The sequence below is a fragment of the Nannobrachium achirus genome (genome assembly GCF_963921795.1).
Source record: "Nannobrachium achirus genome assembly, chromosome: 9".
NCBI lineage: Eukaryota > Metazoa > Chordata > Actinopteri > Myctophiformes > Myctophidae > Nannobrachium > Nannobrachium achirus.
In genome coordinates, this window is record NC_137818.1 from 2,199,096 (window position 1) to 2,223,046 (window position 23,951).

Sequence of the window (23,951 nt, forward strand, 5' to 3'; positions counted from 1 at the left end):
TAACAATGAGGAAGTTAAGTAGTTCATCTTCCACGATAGTTTTTCCATCAACCGTTGTGTAAATATCGGGTTTTAATCGAGGTTTGTTTGTAGCACCTCGAGCAGCAGTAGCTGCGTCCGCCATCTTGAAATCAAAAGCAGTCACAATTTCAATCAATTTCGTAGAGAATCATTGTTTTCTTTTAGAAAAATGAAATTGTCCGTTTTATCCGTGCGGATAAACGCGCCTGTGTGCAAAGGGCTTTACACGCGGATCATCGCGCTGCATGCACAGAGCGACCAAAAAACAGGTAAATATAATAGCAAAAAGCCATGGCAGCTAATCTACATGAGGTATGGCTATGGCAGTCTAAGTGTTAAGAATCAAGTGGTCTCGCGTGGCCAGACTGTTGACTCCGCGATGTGCAAACGCTCCCGTCATACAGTCTGGTATAACGTTAGAAGAATGATGAGGTCTCGGTTAAAGAGGAAGTGAAGCCTCCTCCTCACTTCCGCTTCCGTCTCACATCGCACACATTTATCATTATATAAATAAAAATCATTTAAGCATTATTTAACTTCTGCTTATCAGAAATGAACGGAAATGCCAGCTTCCATTACTCGCCGTTCAGGAGGTGTAGTTCCAGACTCTATATAACATTCAGGAGGTGTAGTTCCAGACTCTATATAACATTCAGGAGGTGTAGTTCCAGACTCTATATAACATTCAGGAGGTGTAGTTCCAGACTCTATATAACATTCAGGAGGTGTAGTTCCAGACTCTATATAACATTCAGGAGGTTTAGTTCCAGACTCTATATAACATTCAGGAGGTGTAGTTCTAGACTCTATATAACATTCAGGAGGTGTAGTTCTAGACTCTATATAACATTCAGGAGGTGTAGTTCCAGACTCTATATAACATTCAGGAGGTGTAGTTCCAGACTCTATAGCATTCAGGAGGTGTAGTTCCAGACTCTATAGCATTCAGGAGGTGTAGTTCCAGACTCTATATAACATTCAGGAGGTGTAGTTCCAGACTCTATAGCATTCAGGAGGTGTAGTTCCAGACTCTATAGCATTCAGGAGGTGTAGTTTCAGACTCTATATAACATTCAGGAGGTGTAGTTCCATACTCTATATAACATTCAGGAGGTGTAGTTCCATACTCTATATAACATTCAGGAGGTGTAGTTCCAGACTCTATATAACATTCAGGAGGTGTAGTTCCAGACTCTATATAACATTCAGGAGGTGTAGTTCCAGACTCTATATAACATTCAGGAGGTGTAGTTCCATACTCTATATAACATTCAGGAGGTGTAGTTCCAGACTATATAACATTCAGGAGCTGTAGTTCCAGACTCTATATAACATTCAGGAGGTGTAGTTCCAGACTCTATATAACATTCAGGAGGTGTAGTTCCAGACTCTATATAACATTCAGGAGGTGTAGTTCCAGACTCTATATAACATTCAGGAGGTGTAGTTCCAGACTAAGAATCGGGGGTCTCACCTGGATTCCAATGGAGGACAGCTTCCTCTTGGGCTCAGCAGCAGCGGGGGAACTCTCTGGGGGCGGGGCCAGGCTCAGGGTGTCATTCTGGGGCTGGGTGGAGCTGAGGGTGGAGCTGAGGGTGGGGGTGGGGATGGTGGTGACACTGGAAGAGAAACGAAAATGAAACAAAAATCAAAGTAAGTCCTTAATTTTAGTCTTTGATCAAAAATCTACAAAAATAGCAGATGTAAAGGCTCAAAACGTGTCACGATGCTATGTGAGCGGTGCTACTTATGAGTTGATTTCATTATGCGTTATGCATTGTACCCCAGGACAAAAATCCACTCGTCCACTCCACAATTTGCCCTCCTGGCCCCCAGACTGTGGAATAAACTGAATGAAGGGGTATGATAAAAGGTAGATTTATAAATGGATTAAAGCAGGTATGAGGGGTATGATAAAAGGCAGATTTAACCCTATATGTGTTTTGTCTGAATGACTCCTTGAACTAAATGAACACCACAGAACTCCATACCTTGTGGTGGAGGTGGAGGAGGCGGAGCCAACAGAGCAGGAGGCGGAGCCAACAGAGCAGGAGGCGGAGACGACGGAGGAAGAGGAAGAGGTGGTGGGGGGAGGGGCTTCACGAGGGGCGGGGACCGGCGCAGTGGGGGAGGGGCCACTGCTAGGAGGCGGGGCAGGGGGCGGAGCGTCTGCGGCAGCAGCAGTGGGGGAGGGGCCGCAGGTAGGGGGGGCCTGCTGGTGGGGGGCGGGGCCCTTAGCCAGACTGCCGGTGCGGAGGATGCTGCGGAGAAAAGCACCGTGTTAGTTACTAGTAAGACACCTCAGGGTGACATGCGGACCTCGCCCTAAAGGGCGGGTAACGGTGGGTAATGTTCAAATCGGTCTAAATGGGTTAAAGGACAACTTTCTTTTTTTACAACAAGTGTTCATATTTTAGATTGTAATTAGAGAAAAGAAAAAGTGAGTGTTAAAATGTTTTCATTTGCTTCGTTCTATTGTTTTATTGCGTTTACCGTGCTAAAGTGGCTAAATATGTCTTTTTAGACACAATAAGGCAGCAGTTTCTTTATTGCCATCTACAGTGACACTTCTAGTAAAATTACATATTCAGTCACTTGTACGCATGCCCCCAACCACTGAAATAAGAATCTCTAAAACAATAGAAAGAAGTAAATGAAATAATATTAACACTCATCTTTTATATTCTTTAATTACAATCTAAAATATGAACCCTTGTTGTAAAAAAAAAACTAAAGTTGTCCTTTAAAGCTATACTGTGTAAGATTCTCAACTAGTGGTCAGTAGCCATATAGCAAACCGCGGTCGCGTTCGCGTCTTTCGCCCGTTTTTCGTACCTTCACAACCCCGCGTCTGCCTCCACAACGCCGAGAGCTATCTTTAGAGGGGTCCCTGGTTCCTGTGCGTTCAGGCATTCCGGAGAAACGGACTATTTCACCCTGCCTGGTAGGCGAGAATTACCTTTTGAGTAAAGAGACACATGGGCGACTACAAATATGGCGACCCCACTTCAAGATGCGCTGCATTGGCCGGTAGTGTACCATGTGTGCATGATCGGCGATGTGATTGGGCAACGTATACACAACGTATACAGATGATGCAGATTACGTAATCATGGCGCGAAATTCTCCCCCCCTCACGGCTCATAGAAAACATATAAAGAGAAGGCTTCAGAAGCTGAAAATAACGGAGTGGGTGTTCTAAAACTTTAGCGATTTAACAGTTAGGACAATTTTAAGATTTGTTTTATAAAAAAAGTTACATAGTAAAACTTTAAGTAAAATAATCAATACTGCAATGTAGAAGCAAAAGTCCAGGAAATTCTAAATGTACTTGAGTAAAAGCGCAAGAGTATTGGCATCAAAATATACTTTGTGTTGTTATTATCATTGTCATTATGTCGAGTGTCCCATTTTTTCAGCGCCCTCTCCAGGGTGTCTCTCTGTAGGGCTGAAGTGGGCCATGTATATTTCATAATAAAAATCTAAATCTTGGGTGCGTTTGGAAATGCGCACTGGTGTGCCATGTTGTTGTTGGTGTGCCAATGGAGGAAATGACCGCAAAATGCAGCATTTGCAGCTTAATTGGTCGGTTGGGCTTGATAGTTTCATTCACACGCATCAACGTGTAAACTAACAGCAGGTAGGCCATACATCTCCTTTCAATATCAACATTACGTTAGCAACTGCTGCTTTTCAGAAAGTTTACCTTCAGAGTTCAGAGTGAAAAAGTTCACAGCTGCCTCTTAACTGGTCGTTGGTAAACAAGCCACACTGAACGCACTCTACAACGTCACGCCCACTGCACTCAGCACACACCCGGTGCGGGTTTCCCAACGCACTCCTAATCAAAAGTAACTAGTAGTAACTAAAGTTTTCAAATAACTGGAAACACACTTTTAGTAGAGTAAAAAAACACCTAAACGTATACTTAAGTGCATTAAGTACTGGAGTAAATGTACTTAGTTACTTTACACCGCTGCTACAGAGGCTGTCGGAGGACGTGTTGCTGCTGTCGCCCGATTGGCTGTTGTGGTGGCGACGGCGGTGATGATGTCGTGGCGGCTCCGGGTAGGCGGAGTCCTGGGGGTAGGGGGCGGAGTCCTGGGGGAAGGCGGAGTCCTGGGGGAAGGCGGAGTCCTGGGCCGACTCTGTGCTGCTCTGCAGCGTCACCGAGATGACGGGCTTGGAGGAGGCGGAGCTACGAGGAGGGACGGGGGGCACGGGGGTCTTGATCCTACTGCCAACTGAGAGAGAGAGAGAGAGAGAGAGAGAGAGAGAGAGAGAGAGAGAGAGAGAGAGAGAGAGAGAGAGAGAGAGAGAGAGGGAGAATTGTAAATTTTTTAACCAGTGAAAAATAGCAGATATAAAGCTCACAGCGCGGCACTCGCGAGCTTGTAGATCTGCTATTTTTGAAAAAGTTGTGAAAATGTGTGCAAATCTTTGAACATATGTATTTTTAAAGCGAACGTTTGTAACTCAAATTTTGCTTCTGGGTGGTCCCTGGAACTAAATATTTTGAGATGGGGGTCCGTGGCCAAATACATATCATTTTGGGGGTCCTTGACATGAAAAGGTTTGAGAACCACTGACATAGTAGTCTCTCAAGAACAGACCAACTGAGCTCCAGTTAAGTGAAAAGGACCTTTTCTTTGACGATGGCTGGCCAGATTGCTGACATTTAAAAAAAAAAAACCTTAGAAGGATTCAAAAGACACTTATAGAATCAGGTAAAAATTCTAATTTTCATGATTCTTTTATTCAAAAATAGCAGATCTACAAGCTCGCAGCGCGGCACTTGTATATCTGCTATTTTTCAATAGTTAAAGCATAAAATAATGATACACCATAATGTGTACCCTTTCTGAATGGGTTAAACACTTTAGATTTTTAGATTTTTTATTTGTAGATAAAAACAGAGCAATTACTTTTAAACAACTGCTATCTGTGCACAAGCTTTCCTGTGTGGAAATACAGGCCAACTATTCCTGACCGCAGATACACAAGTCCTATGGTTTTGTAACCACAGATACACAAGTCCTATGGTTTTGTAACCACAGATACACAAGTCCTATGGTTTTGTAACCACAGATACACAAATCCTATGGTTTTGTAACCACAGATACACAAGTCCTATGGTTTTGTAACCACAGATACACAAGTCCTATGGTTTTGTAACCACAGATACACAAGTCCTATGGTTTTGTAACCACAGATACACAAGTCCTATGGTTTTGTAACCGCAGATACACAAGTCCTATGGTTTTGTACAGTAAGTTACATTTGCCACAGTTGCCACATCACAGCTCTGAGAACACATCATTTAGACTCCCTTCAATTGTAAATACGTTATTTTGTTTTGATTGTATCGTTCCACTTCTGCTTTGGCAACGTTAACGTATGTTTTCTCATGATGCCTCTAAAGCCCTTTGAACTGAAAAGAGAGAGAGAGAGAGAAGAGAGAGATAATTGAGCGTTATCGTAGGCGTGTCATAGCAGGAATAGAGTTAAAAGGAAGAATCACAAATGTTCCATTTAAAAACAAACTGGATAATATTTTCAAGAATAGCGTAAATACAGCTCTAAGCTTAGAACACGTGTGGTTGGTGTGTGACACACGTCAGCTTGCAGGTCGTCTATTTTTGCTGGACTGGATTCATCATAAATCAAGGATTCTGAAACCCAAGACGTTTGGGAACCTCTGCTCTACAACATGGGTCTTCAACAGGGGGTCCGGGACCCCCCGGGAGCTCCTCAGAGACACTACAGGGGGGGCCCACAAGTATAGCTGTATGATATTAATGACATTAATACAGGGGGTCCCCAGGAGTACATTTAACTACTTCAATCCTAGCATCCCTATTCCGGGGAGGAACATCTGCCATCAGATCTACAAGCTCACACAGCGCGTCAGAAGCTTGTATATCAGTTATTTTCGGCAAAGCGATTTGGTCTGTAGAGGGGAAAAAAAAACAGACCAAGTACAGAGCCAAAGATAAAGTTAACAAAGTACAGAGGGTTTACTGTGAGTGGTTACATGTCAACAAACAAACCAACGTAGTATTAACCCATTTAGGCCTACAATTATTGAATGCTTTAGCAATTGAAAAATAGCAGATCTACAAGCTCACAGCGCGGCACCGAGTGCCGCGCTGCGAGCTTGTAGATCTGCTATTTTTGAAAAAGTTGTGAAAATGTGTGCAAATCTTTGAATATATGTATTTTTAAAGCGAAAGTTTGTAACTCAAATTTTGCTTCTGGGGGTGGTCCCTGGAACTAGACATTTTGAGATGGGGGTCCGTGGCCAAATAAATATCAGTATGGGGGTCCTTCACATGAAAAGGTTTGAGAACCACTGACATAGTAGTCTCTCAAGAACAGACTAACTGAGCTCCAGTTAAGTGAAAAGGACCTTTTCTTTGACGATGGCTGGCCAGATTGCTGACATAGAAACATAGGGTTTTATAAAAAAAAATCTTAGAAGGATTCAAAAGACACATAGAATCGGGTCAAAATTCAAATTTTCACAATTTAAAAGAAATAGCAGATCTACAAGCTCACAGCGCGGCACTCGGTGCCACGCTGTGAGCTTGTAGATCTGCTATTTTTCAATAGTTAAAGCATAAAATAATGATACACAATAAATGAATAATGTGTACCCGTTCTAAATGGGTTAAAAGAAAAGCTGATGAGTAAACAAACAACCATGAAACATAGTTTTATAGTAACACAATACTTCTATGAATCGATCCATGAAATCTAACCTGCAACACTTTAACAATTAATAACACAATACGTGGAGGGGGTCCCTGCTAGGGCTGTCACCATTATGACATTTTACATGACAATTAATTGTCACTCAAATAATTGCCATTAACGATTTAATTGTGTTTTTTGTCGTTGACAATCACATTTCTGTTTGGCTTTTAGGCTTTGAAGTTGCACATGGTAGATATGACACATAACCTAAATATACAAAGAAATTACTGACATATTTGACAACTTTATACTTAAAAAAATAACATTGATAGTGGAAATAGCAGATCTACAAGCTCACTCGTAGATCTGCTATTTCCACTATTTCTTTAATCTTTAAACATATATAAAAAAAAATCAACATGTAAACGATTATGACGATTATCACAAAATAATTGCGATTATGTCAAATAATTGCGATTAGACGATTATGTAATAATCGTGACTGCCCTAGTCCCTGCTCCATCTCTCTTTCAGGGGGTCCCTGCTCCATCTCTCTTTCAGGGGGTCCCTGCTCCTTCTCTCTTTCAGGGGGTCCCTGCTCCATCTCTCTTTCAGAGGGTCCCTGCTCCTTCTCTCTTTCAGGGGTCCCTGCTCCTTCTCTCTTTCAGGGGGTCCCTGCTCCTTCTCTCTTTCAGGGGGTCCCTGCTCCATCTCTCTTTCAGGGGGTCCCTGCTCCATCTCTCTTTCAGGGGGTCCCTGCTCCTTCTCTCTTTCAGGGGGTCCCTGCTCCATCTCTCTTTCAGGGGGTCCCTGCTCCATCTCTCTTTCAGGGGGTCCCTGCTCCTTCTCTCTTTCAGGGGGTCCCTGCTCCATCTCTCTTTCAGGGGGTCCCTGCTCCTTCTCTCTTTCAGGGGGTCCCTGCTCCATCTCTCTTTCAGGGGGTCCCTGCTCCATCTCTCTTTCAGGGGGTCCCTGCTCCATCTCTCTTTCAGGGGGTCCCTGCTCCATATCTCTTTCAGGGGGTCCCTGCTCCTTCTCTCTTTCAGGGGTCCCTGCTCCATCTCTCTTTCAGGGGGTCCCTGCTCCATCTCTCTTTCAGGGGGTCCCTGCTCCATCTCTCTTTCAGGGGGTCCCTGCTCCATCTCTCTTTCAGGGGGTCCCTGCTCCATCTCTCTTTCAGGGGGTCCCTGCTCCATATCTCTTTCAGGGGGTCCCTGCTCCATCTCTCTTTCAGGGGGTCCCTGCTCCATCTCTCTTTCAGGGGGTCCCTGCTCCATCTCTCTTTCAGGGGGTCCCTGCTCCTTCTCTCTTTCAGGGGGTCCCTGCTCCTTCTCTCTTTCAGGGGGTCCCTGCTCCATCTCTCTTTCAGGGGGTCCCTGCTCCTTCTCTCTTTCAGGGGGTCCCTGCTCCATCTCTCTTTCAGGGGGTCCCTGCTCCATCTCTCTTTCAGGGGGTCCCTGCTCCATCTCTCTTTCAGGGGGTCCCTGCTCCTTCTCTCTTTCAGGGGGTCCCTGCTCCATCTCTCTTTCAGGGGGTCCCTGCTCCTTCTCTCTTTCAGGGGGTCCCTGCTCCATCTCTCTTTCAGGGGGTCCCTGCTCCATCTCTCTTTCAGGGGGTCCCTGCTCCTTCTCTCTTTCAGGGGGTCCCTGCTCCATCTCTCTTTCAGGGGGTCCCTGCTCCATCTCTCTTTCAGGGGTCCCTGCTCCTTCTCTCTTTCAGGGGTCCCTGCTCCATCTCTCTTTCAGGGGTCCCTGCTCCTTCTCTCTTTCAGGGGGTCCCTGCTCCATCTCTCTTTCAGGGGGTCCCTGCTCCATCTCTCTTTCAGGGGGTCCCTGCTCCATCTCTCTTTCAGGGGGTCCCTGCTCCTTCTCTCTTTCAGGGGGTCCCTGCTCCTTCTCTCTTTCAGGGGGTCCCTGCTCCATCTCTCTTTCAGGGGTCCCTGCTCCTTCTCTCTTTCAGGGGGTCCCTGCTCCTTCTCTCTTTCAGGGGGTCCCTGCTCCATCTCTCTTTCAGGGGGTCCCTGCTCCTTCTCTCTTTCAGGGGGTCCCTGCTCCATCTCTCTTTCAGGGGGTCCCTGCTCCATCTCTCTTTCAGGGGGTCCCTGCTCCATCTCTCTTTCAGGGGGTCCCTGCTCCTTCTCTCTTTCAGGGGGTCCCTGCTCCTTCTCTCTTTCAGGGGGTCCCTGCTCCATCTCTCTTTCAGGGGTCCCTGCTCCATCTCTCTTTCAGGGGGTCCCTGCTCCTTCTCTCTTTCAGGGGGTCCCTGCTCCATCTCTCTTTCAGGGGGTCCCTGCTCCATCTCTCTTTCAGGGGGTCCCTGCTCCATCTCTCTTTCAGGGGGTCCCTGCTCCATCTCTCTTTCAGGGGTCCCTGCTCCTTCTCTCTTTCAGGGGGTCCCTGCTCCATCTCTCTTTCAGGGGGTCCCTGCTCCATCTCTCTTTCAGGGGGTCCCTGCTCCATCTCTCTTTCAGGGGGTCCCTGCTCCTTCTCTCTTTCAGGGGGTCCCTGCTCCTTCTCTCTTTCAGGGGGTCCCTGCTCCATCTCTCTTTCAGGGGTCCCTGCTCCTTCTCTCTTTCAGGGGGTCCCTGCTCCATCTCTCTTTCAGGGGGTCCCTGCTCCATCTCTCTTTCAGGGGTCCCTGCTCCTTCTCTCTTTCAGGGGGTCCCTGCTCCTTCTCTCTTTCAGGGGGTCCCTGCTCCATCTCTCTTTCAGGGGGTCCCTGCTCCTTCTCTCTTTCAGGGGGTCCCTGCTCCATCTCTCTTTCAGGGGGTCCCTGCTCCATCTCTCTTTCAGGGGTCCCTGCTCCTTCTCTCTTTCAGGGGGTCCCTGCTCCTTCTCTCTTTCAGGGGGTCCCTGCTCCATCTCTCTTTCAGGGGGTCCCTGCTCCTTCTCTCTTTCAGGGGGTCCCTGCTCCATCTCTCTTTCAGGGGTCCCTGCTCCTTCTCTCTTTCAGGGGGTCCCTGCTCCTTCTCTCTTTCAGGGGGTCCCTGCTCCATCTCTCTTTCAGGGGGTCCCTGCTCCATCTCTCTTTCAGGGGTCCCTGCTCCTTCTCTCTTTCAGGGGGTCCCTGCTCCTTCTCTCTTTCAGGGGGTCCCTGCTCCTTCTCTCTTTCAGAGGGTCCCTGCTCCTTCTCTCTTTCAGGGGGTCCCTGCTCCTTCTCTCTTTCAGGGGGTCCCTGCTCCTTCTCTCTTTCAGGGGGTCCCTGCTCCTTCTCTCTTTCAGGGGGTCCCTGCTCCATCTCTCTTTCAGGGGGTCCCTGCTCCTTCTCTCTTTCAGGGGGTCCCTGCTCCTTCTCTCTTTCAGGGGGTCCCTGCTCCTTCTCTCTTTCAGGGGGTCCCTGCTCCATCTCTCTTTCAGGGGGTCCCTGCTCCTTCTCTCTTTCAGGGGGTCCCTGCTCCTTCTCTCTTTCAGGGGGTCCCTGCTCCATCTCTCTTTCAGGGGGTCCCTGCTCCTTCTCTCTTTCAGGGGGTCCCTGCTCCTTCTCTCTTTCAGGGGGTCCCTGCTCCTTCTCTCTTTCAGGGGGTCCCTGCTCCATCTCTCTTTCAGGGGGTCCCTGCTCCTTCTCTCTTTCAGGGGGTCCCTGCTCCTTCTCTCTTTCAGGGGGTCCCTGCTCCTTCTCTCTTTCAGGGGGTCCCTGCTCCATCTCTCTTTCAGGGGGTCCCTGCTCCATCTCTCTTTCAGGGGGTCCCTGCTCCATCTCTCTTTCAGGGGGTCCCTGCTCCTTCTCTCTTTCAGGGGGTCCCTGCTCCTTCTCTCTTTCAGGGGGTCCCTGCTCCATCTCTCTTTCAGGGGGTCCCTGCTCCATCTCTCTTTCAGGGGGTCCCTGCTCCTTCTCTCTTTCAGGGGGTCCCTGCTCCATCTCTCTTTCAGGGGGTCCCTGCTCCTTCTCTCTTTCAGGGGGTCCCTGCTCCTTCTCTCTTTCAGGGGGTCCCTGCTCCTTCTCTCTTTCAGGGGGTCCCTGCTCCATCTCTCTTTCAGAGGGTCCCTGCTCCTTCTCTCTTTCAGGGGGTCCCTGCTCCATCTCTCTTTCAGGGGGTCCCTGCTCCTTCTCTCTTTCAGGGGGTCCCTGCTCCATCTCTCTTTCAGAGGGTCCCTGCTCCTTCTCTCTTTCAGGGGGTCCCTGCTCCATCTCTCTTTCAGGGGGTCCCTGCTCCTTCTCTCTTTCAGGGGGTCCCTGCTCCTTCTCTCTTTCAGGGGGTCCCTGCTCCTTCTCTCTTTCAGGGGGTCCCTGCTCCATCTCTCTTTCAGGGGGTCCCTGCTCCATCTCTCTTTCAGGGGGTCCCTGCTCCTTCTCTCTTTCAGGGGGTCCCTGCTCCATATCTCTTTCAGGGGGTCCCTGCTCCATCTCTCTTTCAGGGGGTCCCTGCTCCTTCTCTCTTTCAGGGGGTCCCTGCTCCTTCTCTCTTTCAGGGGGTCCCTGCTCCATCTCTCTTTCAGGGGGTCCCTGCTCCATCTCTCTTTCAGGGGGTCCCTGCTCCTTCTCTCTTTCAGGGGGTCCCTGCTCCTTCTCTCTTTCAGGGGGTCCCTGCTCCATCTCTCTTTCAGGGGGTCCCTGCTCCATCTCTCTTTCAGGGGGTCCCTGCTCCTTCTCTCTTTCAGGGGGTCCCTGCTCCATCTCTCTTTCAGGGGGTCCCTGCTCCATCTCTCTTTCAGGGGGTCCCTGCTCCTTCTCTCTTTCAGGGGGTCCCTGCTCCATCTCTCTTTCAGGGGGTCCCTGCTCCATCTCTCTTTCAGGGGGTCCCTGCTCCATCTCTCTTTCAGGGGGTCCCTGCTCCTTCTCTCTTTCAGGGGGTCCCTGCTCCATCTCTCTTTCAGGGGGTCCCTGCTCCATCTCTCTTTCAGGGGGTCCCTGCTCCTTCTCTCTTTCAGAGGGTCCCTGCTCCATCTCTCTTTCAGGGGGTCCCTGCTCCATCTCTCTTTCAGGGGGTCCCTGCTCCTTCTCTCTTTCAGGGGGTCCCTGCTCCATCTCTCTTTCAGGGGGTCCCTGCTCCATCTCTCTTTCAGGGGGTCCCTGCTCCTTCTCTCTTTCAGGGGGTCCCTGCTCCATCTCTCTTTCAGGGGGTCCCTGCTCCATCTCTCTTTCAGGGGGTCCCTGCTCCATCTCTCTTTCAGGGGGTCCCTGCTCCATCTCTCTTTCAGGGGGTCCCTGCTCCATCTCTCTTTCAGGGGGTCCCTGCTCCTTCTCTCTTTCAGGGGGTCCCTGCTCCATCTCTCTTTCAGAGGGTCCCTGCTCCTTCTCTCTTTCAGGGGGTCCCTGCTCCTTCTCTCTTTCAGGGGGTCCCTGCTCCATCTCTCTTTCAGGGGGTCCCTGCTCCATCTCTCTTTCAGGGGGTCCCTGCTCCATCTCTCTTTCAGGGGGTCCCTGCTCCATCTCTCTTTCAGGGGGTCCCTGCTCCATCTCTCTTTCAGGGGGTCCCTGCTCCATGTCTCTTTCAGGGGGTCCCTGCTCCATCTCTCTTTCAGGGGGTCCCTGCTCCTTCTCTCTTTCAGGGGTCCCTGCTCCATCTCTCTTTCAGGGGGTCCCTGCTCCATCTCTCTTTCAGGGGGTCCCTGCTCCATGTCTCTTTCAGGGGGTCCCTGCTCCATGTCTCTTTCAGGGGGTCCCTGCTCCATGTCTCTTTCAGGGGGTCCCTGCTCCTTCTCTCTTTCAGGGGTCCCTGCTCCATCTCTCTTTCAGGGGGTCCCTGCTCCATCTCTCTTTCAGGGGGTCCCTGCTCCTTCTCTCTTTCAGGGGGTCCCTGCTCCATCTCTCTTTCAGGGGGTCCCTGCTCCATCTCTCTTTCAGGGGGTCCCTGCTCCTTCTCTCTTTCAGGGGTCCCTGCTCCATCTCTCTTTCAGGGGGTCCCTGCTCCATCTCTCTTTCAGGGGGTCCCTGCTCCATGTCTCTTTCAGGGGGTCCCTGCTCCATGTCTCTTTCAGGGGGTCCCTGCTCCTTCTCTCTTTCAGGGGGTCCCTGCTCCATATCTCTTTCAGGGGGTCCCTGCTCCATCTCTCTTTCAGGGGGTCCCTGCTCCATCTCTCTTTCAGGGGGTCCCTGCTCCATCTCTCTTTCAGGGGGTCCCTGCTCCATCTCTCTTTCAGGGGGTCCCTGCTCCATCTCTCTTTCAGGGGGTCCCTGCTCCTTCTCTCTTTCAGAGGGTCCCTGCTCCTTCTCTCTTTCAGGGGGTCCCTGCTCCATCTCTCTTTCAGGGGGTCCCTGCTCCTTCTCTCTTTCAGGGGGTCCCTGCTCCATCTCTCTTTCAGGGGGTCCCTGCTCCATCTCTCTTTCAGGGGGTCCCTGCTCCTTCTCTCTTTCAGGGGGTCCCTGCTCCTTCTCTCTTTCAGGGGGTCCCTGCTCCATCTCTCTTTCAGGGGGTCCCTGCTCCATCTCTCTTTCAGGGGGTCCCTGCTCCTTCTCTCTTTCAGGGGTCCCTGCTCCATCTCTCTTTCAGGGGGTCCCTGCTCCATCTCTCTTTCAGGGGGTCCCTGCTCCATGTCTCTTTCAGGGGGTCCCTGCTCCATGTCTCTTTCAGGGGGTCCCTGCTCCATCTCTCTTTCAGGGGGTCCCTGCTCCTTCTCTCTTTCAGGGGTCCCTGCTCCATCTCTCTTTCAGGGGGTCCCTGCTCCATCTCTCTTTCAGGGGGTCCCTGCTCCATGTCTCTTTCAGGGGGTCCCTGCTCCATGTCTCTTTCAGGGGGTCCCTGCTCCATGTCTCTTTCAGGGGGTCCCTGCTCCTTCTCTCTTTCAGGGGGTCCCTGCTCCTTCTCTCTTTCAGGGGGTCCCTGCTCCATCTCTCTTTCAGGGGGTCCCTGCTCCATCTCTCTTTCAGGGGGTCCCTGCTCCTTCTCTCTTTCAGGGGTCCCTGCTCCATCTCTCTTTCAGGGGGTCCCTGCTCCATCTCTCTTTCAGGGGGTCCCTGCTCCATGTCTCTTTCAGGGGGTCCCTGCTCCATGTCTCTTTCAGGGGGTCCCTGCTCCTTCTCTCTTTCAGGGGGTCCCTGCTCCATATCTCTTTCAGGGGGTCCCTGCTCCATCTCTCTTTCAGGGGGTCCCTGCTCCTTCTCTCTTTCAGGGGTCCCTGCTCCATCTCTCTTTCAGGGGGTCCCTGCTCCATCTCTCTTTCAGGGGGTCCCTGCTCCATCTCTCTTTCAGGGGGTCCCTGCTCCATCTCTCTTTCAGGGGGTCCCTGCTCCATCTCTCTTTCAGGGGGTCCCTGCTCCTTCTCTCTTTCAGGGGGTCCCTGCTCCATCTCTCTTTCAGGGGGTCCCTGCTCCATCTCTCTTTCAGGGGGTCCCTGCTCCATCTCTCTTTCAGGGGGTCCCTGCTCCATATCTCTTTCAGGGGGTCCCTGCTCCATCTCTCTTTCAGGGGGTCCCTGCTCCTTCTCTCTTTCAGGGGGTCCCTGCTCCATCTCTCTTTCAGGGGGTCCCTGCTCCTTCTCTCTTTCAGGGGGTCCCTGCTCCATCTCTCTTTCAGGGGGTCCCTGCTCCATCTCTCTTTCAGGGGGTCCCTGCTCCTTCTCTCTTTCAGGGGGTCCCTGCTCCTTCTCTCTTTCAGGGGGTCCCTGCTCCATCTCTCTTTCAGGGGGTCCCTGCTCCATCTCTCTTTCAGGGGGTCCCTGCTCCTTCTCTCTTTCAGGGGTCCCTGCTCCATCTCTCTTTCAGGGGGTCCCTGCTCCATCTCTCTTTCAGCGGGTCCCTGCTCCATGTCTCTTTCAGGGGGTCCCTGCTCCATGTCTCTTTCAGGGGGTCCCTGCTCCTTCTCTCTTTCAGGGGGTCCCTGCTCCATATCTCTTTCAGGGGGTCCCTGCTCCATCTCTCTTTCAGGGGGTCCCTGCTCCTTCTCTCTTTCAGGGGTCCCTGCTCCATCTCTCTTTCAGGGGGTCCCTGCTCCATCTCTCTTTCAGGGGGTCCCTGCTCCATCTCTCTTTCAGGGGGTCCCTGCTCCATCTCTCTTTCAGGGGGTCCCTGCTCCTTCTCTCTTTCAGGGGGTCCCTGCTCCATCTCTCTTTCAGGGGGTCCCTGCTCCATCTCTCTTTCAGGGGGTCCCTGCTCCTTCTCTCTTTCAGGGGGTCCCTGCTCCTTCTCTCTTTCAGGGGGTCCCTGCTCCTTCTCTCTTTCAGGGGGTCCCTGCTCCATATCTCTTTCAGGGGGTCCCTGCTCCATCTCTCTTTCAGGGGGTCCCTGCTCCTTCTCTCTTTCAGGGGGTCCCTGCTCCATCTCTCTTTCAGGGGGTCCCTGCTCCATCTCTCTTTCAGGGGGTCCCTGCTCCTTCTCTCTTTCAGGGGGTCCCTGCTCCTTCTCTCTTTCAGGGGGTCCCTGCTCCTTCTCTCTTTCAGGGGGTCCCTGCTCCATCTCTCTTTCAGGGGGTCCCTGCTCCATCTCTCTTTCAGGGGGTCCCTGCTCCTTCTCTCTTTCAGGGGGTCCCTGCTCCATCTCTCTTTCAGGGGGTCCCTGCTCCTTCTCTCTTTCAGGGGGTCCCTGCTCCATGTCTCTTTCAGGGGGTCCCTGCTCCATTTCTCTTTCAGGGGGTCCCTGCTCCATCTCTCTTTCAGGGGGTCCCTGCTCCATGTCTCTTTCAGGGGGTCCCTGCTCCATTTCTCTTTCAGGGGGTCCCTGCTCCATCTCTCTTTCAGGGGGTCCCTGCTCCATGTCTCTTTCAGGGGGTCCCTGCTCCATTTCTCTTTCAGGGGGTCCCTGCTCCATCTCTCTTTCAGGGGGTCCCTGCTCCATGTCTCTTTCAGGGGGTCCCTGCTCCATTTCTCTTTCAGGGGGTCCCTGCTCCATCTCTCTTTCAGGGGGTCCCTGCTCCATCTCTCTTTCAGGGGGTCCCTGCTCCATGTCTCTTTCAGGGGGTCCCTGCTCCATTTCTCTTTCAGGGGGTCCCTGCTCCATCTCTCTTTCAGGGGGTCCCTGCTCCATGTCTCTTTCAGGGGGTCCCTGCTCCATTTCTCTTTCAGGGGGTCCCTGCTCCATCTCTCTTTCAGGGGGTCCCTGCTCCATGTCTCTTTCAGGGGGTCCCTGCTCCATTTCTCTTTCAGGGGGTCCCTGCTCCATCTCTCTTTCAGGGGGTCCCTGCTCCATCTCTCTTTCAGGGGGTCCCTGCTCCTTCTCTCTTTCAGGGGGTCCCTGCTCCTTCTCTCTTTCAGGGGGTCCCTGCTCCATCTCTCTTTCAGGGGGTCCCTGCTCCATCTCTCTTTCAGGGGGTCCCTGCTCCTTCTCTCTTTCAGGGGGTCCCTGGCCTGAAAACACACTGAAGACCCCTGATCTTCTAAAAGATTCATAATAGTATGAGAAGGCATTCTGCTGCACACTGACTGGTAAAAAAAACTCCATAATAAACATCACAGCAGGACCGCTGGAAAAACAAATCCATCTTGTTTTCCACTGCTATCGCCGGCTGTCAGGCGCTTTGACCAACCCACACACTCACACACACACACACACACACACACACACACACACACACACACACACACACACACACACACACACACACACACACACACACACACACACACACACACACACACACACACACACACACACACACCCTGCTGTGAGCATTGACGTCACTGTCTGTCTGTCTGTCTGTCTGTCTGTCTGTCTGTCTGTCTGTCTGTCTGTCTGTCTGTCTGTCTGTCTGTCTGTCTGTCTGTCCCTACAAAGGGACAACAGAACAGAACACAAACTACCTGCTGTGAGGGCACGTCCACATATCTGGCTCGGAAGGCAGTGACACGCCACTGCCTATAACAGTAGTTCTCAACCTTGTTAGGCCGCTAACCCCAAAATAATCATCATATTTTTACTGGGGACCACTCCCACCCTGACAAGTACTAAGAGTTGAGCAATTACATTTTGTATAACACGGTTCTATTGTGAAAATAGCCGATCTACATGCTCACAACGGTCAGTGTTTAGCTCTGTCCCAAGTCCGCCTTACTTTGTAATTAGCCAATCAGGAGGTACTCACGAATCTGGAGCCACAAATGTGAGGAGCGAGCTAGTACACGACTCTAGACCATCCCCACCTTGTTTTAACATGGGTGGATGGACTAGCTGAGCTAGGCCATCATGACCCCATAGAGGCATAACGGCTCTTTCAGGTTATTCTGTTAACATGGGAGTGGATGGGGGTCGATGCATCTGCCTCTGACTGACTGTCTGTCTCTCCCTGCCTCCCCAGGGTGCCCTTCCCCTTCACTGTTTAACCCAAACAACGGGACACATTGCTATGGCATCCCTTTCAAAAAGGTCAACTGTGTAACGTTTAGCCTCATTTACACAGACAGATATGTACACATCATGTTCTCTCCATCAGACACTATATCATTGATTGTTGATTGTGCTGGTCTGATGTGAGTTTCCCAATGTTAGTTCCACTGATTATGTTGATGTTTGTTCATCAGGGCTCGTTAGTGCTATCTCTAATCAATGAATGTATCGACATCCACATGTCTGATGTCTCCTAATTTACTAGCTCACAGTGTGTCACATCGTTACGACTTGTGAGCTTGTAGATCAACTATTTTCACTATTTAATAGGGCATAAGTGGTAAATACTGATTGATATATTATTATTAAACAACAACACCTTCTTATTCCCATATGAGATACAATAATCCATCACACAGAAATAAGACAGGAGAGAGATCAGAGTGAGAATGGTATGTTTACTATGGAGAGAGAGTATTCAAGACAGGTACAGTACAGAATAATCAATGGTTCGTGCTCTCTCTGACAAATTATGTTTTGACATGAGTATAAGTATGGTCATTTCATCAGTCAATGGATGACGTTTCAACACAAGACAAAGAGTCCATATACAGGGTTCCTGGGAGGAGAGATGTCCTTGCTCGTGTCTGGATGACTGAGCCTTATAAACCAAAACAATTCTCATTGTTTTCGGTACAGGCTCCAGGCAGTTGATAAGGTCTGATTTCAACCAGACGGAGACCTTGTGTTGTACTGTACATGACATTTTATGACACAGTCACTGTGCCTTCAACTTCAGGTGGTCATCAATATGTATTGATAAAAAGATGATATGAACCATAACAAAATACCTATCAAATACGTACATATCTTCTGGGTCTACTGTGGAGCTAAACAAGTTGTGAAGCAGAATCCCAGAGCCATCAGTGCTGAATGGAGGTGAAAATAACCATTCATCTCCATCAACACCACCTTCATGGTAGGATAGGATAACACTATTAATCCCCCAGGAGGGTGTGATTACAGCGTCAAAAACAGCGCACAACAATGAACAATCGAACAAAACCTTACAACAACAGATACGGTAATGAACTATAGTGTCTCACAGACACACAAACAAGCTTGTCCACAAACACACCCACACCACACAGTACACAAGGTTAAACAATCTGGTCAATGAGTTGAGGTCCCACCAACGAAGCTGAAGACCCAGGGAGAATGGGAGATGGATCATTTCCCACCCAAACTGTGGAAGGATTTGGTGTTGAGGGGGAAAAGCAGGGGAGTCGTAGACCCCTGTCTGTCTGTCAACAACAGCATGCATGGTTTAACAGGCTAATTGACACAGTGAACCGATAACTACAGTTTTCAACAGGTCTTTATGATAAGGTGATAACAGTGTGCAGGAGAACAATCAGTCCTCTGTTAAATTCACCTTCACAGAGCCTTGCCTAACAGACTGACCAGGCTCTATACAGGACAGATACCAGTGTTATCTATTCTACAGTGGACAGTGACTGACCAGGCTCTATACAGGACAGATACCACTGTTATCTATTCTACAGTGGACAGTGACTGACCAGGCTCTATACAGGACAGATACCAGTGTTATCTGTTCTACAGTGGACAGTGACTGACCAGGCTCTATACAGGACAGATACCACTGTTATCTATTCTACAGTGGACAGTGACTGACCAGGCTCTATACAGGACAGATACCACTGTTATCTATTCTACAGTGGACAGTGACTGACCAGGCTCTATACAGGACAGATACCACTGTTATCTATTCTACAGTGGACAGTGACTGACCAGGCTCTATACAGGACAGATACCACTGTTATCTATTCTACAGTGGACAGTGACTGACCAGGCTCTATACAGGACAGATACCAGTGTTATCTATTCTACAGTGGACAGTGACTGACCAGGCTCTATACAGGACAGATACCACTGTTATCTATTCTACAGTGGACAGTGACTGACCAGGCTCTATACAGGACAGATACCACTGTTATCTGTTCTACAGTGGACAGTGACTGACCAGGCTCTATACAGGACAGATACCACTGTTATCTATTCTACAGTGGACAGTGACTGACCAGGCTCTATACAGGACAGATACCAGTGTTATCTGTTCTACAGTGGACAGTGACTGACCAGGCTCTATACAGGACAGATACCAGTGTTATCTGTTCTACAGTGGACAGTGACTGACCAGGCTCTATACAGGACAGATACCACTGTTATCTATTCCACAGTGGACAGAGCGAGGTAGAGCGGACGCTTTGGAACCGGAAGGTTCTCTGTTCGATCCCGGGCTCTGACCCAGGGATAGGCATCAGGACCAGACCCAAAGCCAGCGGCTCACAGTAGAATGAATAGCTGTTTGAGTGTGTGTGTGTGTGTGTGTGTGTGTGTGTGTGTGTGTGTGTGTGTGTGTGTGTGTGTGTGTGTGTTGTGTGTGTGTGGGCTGTTGTTCCGTTATCAGTGGCTGATTGCAGGGTTTAGGAGGCTGCAGAAGGGGAGAACATGTCTACGGTGCAACAACATGAAGGGGGAAAACAGAAATGAGGGAAAAGCCACAGGACTTCTGTAAATGTCTGAGGCTGTGGGGATGCTGGGGAAAGTTTGTGTGGGTTCCATTTAAACAGCCCACAAACTGACTGGCTGGGTGGGTGGGTGGGTGGGTGGCTGGGTGGGTGGGGGTGGTATCAACAATTGAGTACATGAGACGAATAACAGTCCAAGTCAATTTTTTTTTAATATAGATTTATTTATTTATTTACCAGACTGTGTAAACCACAAACTAGTCTCTGTTTACTGTGTACTAATCTAGTAATATGTTATATTGTTAATGCAGTCCCCCCTCATTTTGTTGAATTGTCTGTTTTAATGTTATCTGCTCCCTTTGTCTGCTGAATATTGCTTTAACGGACTTATACTGTTGTTCCACAAACTGTTTTTCCACTTTCCATAAGTATTGTGTGTCTTATAATTCCTAATATATATGAGTAAAACAATCTAATTGAACAAAATGAGGGGGGGAGTACATTAAGAATTTAACAGATTAAAACTTCTAGTTTGTGGTTTACAGTCTGGTAAATCAAAAAAAAAAAATCTATATTCAAAATGTTAAAATATGGACTTAGACTGTTTTTGGTCTCAGGTACTCATTATGTCTGACAGGACTGGGGGAAAGGAGAGTCAACTAATGGTATCCTGCTTGAACTGCTTCAGATCAGTGGTGCTGTACTGTTCTTTAGCTTCTGTTTTAATGTGTATTGAGACACTTCTCTCCCAGTCTAAACGTGGAACGGGAGGAGTAGCTCCTCCTCCTCCCACTGAGGGCTCCTCACTGGCAGCTAAAGCCCTGTGCAAACGCTTAACGCCATTAAAAAATAAATAAATAAACGCGTTAACAAAGAAAGTGCAAACATGTACTTTTAGCCACTTAAGCCCTCTTTTGTCACACGACGTGCCGCACAAAAGGAAAAAAAAAAAAAAAACAGCCAATCTACAAGCTTAGCTAACAATGTGTCGCGTGTAGTCTCGGAAACCAGGCTTATGTTGGCGATCGGAAGAAAAATAACCCTGGGCAGGGCAAGCCCCCCTATAACCGTGCAGGTTCAAGACATTTTAATTAAATAAATGTAGCCTAGGGCTGTCACAATTATTACATAATCGTCTAATCGTGATTCTTTGACATAATCGTGATTATTTTTCATAATCGTCATAATCGTTTCCATGTTGAAAAATGTTCATATATTTAAAAAAAAGTCAAAAATTGTGGAAATAGCAGATCTACAAGCTCACAACGCGTCGCATCGCGACGCGTTGTGAGCTTGTAGATCGGCTATTTCCACTATCAAAGTTATTTTTTAAGTAGTAAGTTGTCAAATATGTCAGTAATTTCTTTGTATAATTAGGTTAAGTGTCATATCTACCATGTGCAACTTCAAAGCCTAAAAGCTAAACAGAAATGTAATTATCAACGACAAAAACACAATTAAATTGTTAATCGCCAATTATTTGAGTGACAATTAATCGTCATGTAAAATGTCATATCGTGACAGCCCTAATGTAGCCGTTCAGATATCTTATTTTACATCAGTATTGTTCATGTGAACTGGTTTGTTTAGGCTTATCCATTATAATTACAAAATCACTATGATTTATCACTGGTTTTCCACCGCGGATCACTTCCTCATTTACTGAAAGCGGACAGCAGCAGGAGTCGTGTCCCTCCTCCACGTCCGTTCCGAGACGCCGGAGGACCCGGCGAGATCTGCGGGGCAGCATAGAATGTCTGCGTTAGGTTAGACCAGGGGTTCCCAAACGTCTTTGTCTCAGGGCACCCCATAAATATTGTTTAAATCCGAGGCAAACCTTGTATGTCCAAAACCATTCGTTTTGTATTTATCATCTATAAAATGTACTAAACTAGTCGGCTGTTTTCACTAGTTTTGTGCGACAGTCTTGTATGATGAAGCAGGGCTTTTGCTTTACCAAAAGACGTACACATTAGAAACTTGGAGATACGAGGTTTCTGCCCAACAGTGACGATATTTTAGTGATTATGTTGCGAGGAAAACGTTGAGATAACAGCCATTTTGGTTAAAGACTGACTGAAAATAACTTTGTACTTCAAGTTTAAAATGATACTAAATAATTTTTCAAGTGTCCAAATAAATTCCAAATATTATCAAATGATCTCGCGGCACCCCTGGACTCCCGCCACGGCACCCCAGGGTGCTCCGTCACCCACTTTGAAAGACTTGGTTAGACTATGTCACGTGTAATGTAGGTCTGCCTTTTTAGGAAATTCAGGAAAGTATCTTCCCGCCTATAATGACATGACCAAAAATAGGGACGTCGAAAAGTAGTTACGCTTAATGGAGGCTTGTGGCTTTGAGTGAAGTGAGGAAAGAGTAATGTACGTACATAGCATAGGTCTGTCCAACAGTAGTAGTTACAGTCTGTAAATGACCAGCTAACACCCTGTAATCCTGAGAGAGGGAGGGGGAGGGAGGGGGCCCTGCGTCATCAAACCAGTGACTCACTCCTAGCAGCAACCAGTAAGGCCTTCATTACATCCACTACATGCCACCAAACATACACAAACATGGGCTGTACCATTCCTAATCCTAACCCAATACAGCAGCCAGCCACACTCGTCTGGTTGGCACTAATCCATTAAGACTTGGAATTATTCTACACTTTAGCTATTGAAAAATGGCAGATCTACAAGCTTGTAGATCTGCTATTTTTGAAAAATCGTGAATTGTTTTTTGCAAATCTTTGTATATATATTTTTCAGAGCAAAGTTTTGTTAACTCAAATCTCTGCTTCTGGGGGGGGGGGGTCCCGCGGCCATTTTGGGGGTCCATTTTGGGGGTCCATTTTGGGGGTCCATTTTGGGGGTCCTCGACATGAAAGATTTCGAGAACCACTGAGTTAGAAGAAGGATTTAGAATACATTTATAGAATCGGGTTAAAAATATCCAAAGATTTGAACACATTTTCACGATTTTTTCAAAATAGCAAATCTACAAGCTCGCAGTGCCGACAAGCTCGCAGTGCCGCGCTGTGAGCTTGTAGATGTGATATTTTCCAATTGCTAAAGTATAAAATAATGAAGTATAAAATAAAGTGGTTCAAATCTAATCCCTCATTACATCCACTACATACCACCAAACATACACAAACATGGCTGCACCTTCCTAACCCAACACAGCAGCAGCACACGTTGTCTGGTTGCACTAATAGCTGTTAAGTCTCAGCAGAGAGAGAGAGAGAGAGAGAGACAGAGAGAGAGAGAGAGAGAGGCAGAGACAGAGAGAGAGAGAGAGAGAGAGAGACAGAGAGACAGAGACAGAGAGAGAGAGAGAGAGAGAGAGAGACAGAGAGAGAGAGACAGAGAGAGAGAGAGAGATGAGAGAGAGAGAGACAGAGAGAGAGAGAGAGAGAGACAGAGAGAGAGAGAGAGAGAGAGAGAGAGAGAGAGAGAGAGAGACAGAGAGACAGACAGACAGAGAGAGAGAGACAGAGAGACAGAGAGAGAGAGACAGAGAGAGAGAGAGAGAGAGAGAGAGAGAGAGACAGAGAGAGAGAGACAGAGAGAGAGAGAGAGAGAGAGACAGAGAGAGAGAGAGAGAGAGAGACAGGAGAGAGCAGAGAGAGAGAGAGAGAGAGAGAGAGAGCTGAGGGGACAAAACAAGGACATATTATTCTCTGGCAACGAGAGACACATTCCTGGAATGCCAGCATGGAAGCATGACATCCCCGGAGTTAATTATGTGTTGCTGTGGCGCTGCAGAGTGTCAACCGATGAATGCATCTCTGTTGTGTCTGCGAGGCTGGATTGTGGATTGTCTCTTTCTCTCTCTTTCTAAACCTTAAATGACATCGACATCGCTGTGCTTAAAGAAAAAACCTACAATAAATCAAAAGATTGTTTGCTTGTCCATAATGAGGATTAGCTCTATGGGATTTATGAACATGCAGTCACATGGAATGATGGAAGCAGGGGCAAAATCCATACGCCGTGAAAAATACAATCCCACTGCTAATCCATTCTATGGAATTGAATGGACCTTCCTTAACGCCATCTCTACCAGCCTTAAAGGACAACTTTCGTTTTTTACAACAAGGGTTCATATTTTAGATTGTAATTAAAGAATATAAAAGATGAGTGTTAAAATTATTTCATTTACTTCTTTCTATTGTTTTAGAGATTCTTATTTCAGTGGTTGTGGGCATGCGTACAAGTGGCTAAATATGTCATTTTACACAGAATAAGCCCATTCCCAAGATACAACACAACCTTTCATGGTTGGATGTGACTTATGGGGGCTAGAAATGTTACTGTAAATAGCAATAAAGAAACTGCTGGCTTATTGTGTCTAAAAAGACACATTTAGCCACTTGTATGCATGCCCCCATGTGTACGCATGCCCACATTTTAGCACGGTAAACACGATAAAACAATAGAACGAAGCAAATGAAAACATTTTAAACACTCACTTTTTCTTTTCTCT

At 48.4% G+C, this 23,951-nt stretch overlaps 1 protein-coding gene across 1 annotated transcript in view; it reads right to left on the minus strand.

The window, feature by feature from the left end:
- The window catches only part of LOC308291800 (disks large-associated protein 4-like), a gene marked incomplete at its 5' end in the record, with an annotated part of 125,952 nt that overhangs the window by 36,380 nt on the left and 65,621 nt on the right, over positions 1 to 23,951 (minus strand). The window contains 3 exons of the mRNA XM_080733932.1: positions 1,496 to 1,640; positions 2,013 to 2,282; positions 3,989 to 4,265. Of these exons, the coding sequence (XP_080590058.1) occupies positions 1,496 to 1,640; positions 2,013 to 2,282; positions 3,989 to 4,265 (692 nt within the window). The remainder of the gene's footprint in view (positions 1 to 1,495; positions 1,641 to 2,012; positions 2,283 to 3,988; positions 4,266 to 23,951) is intronic.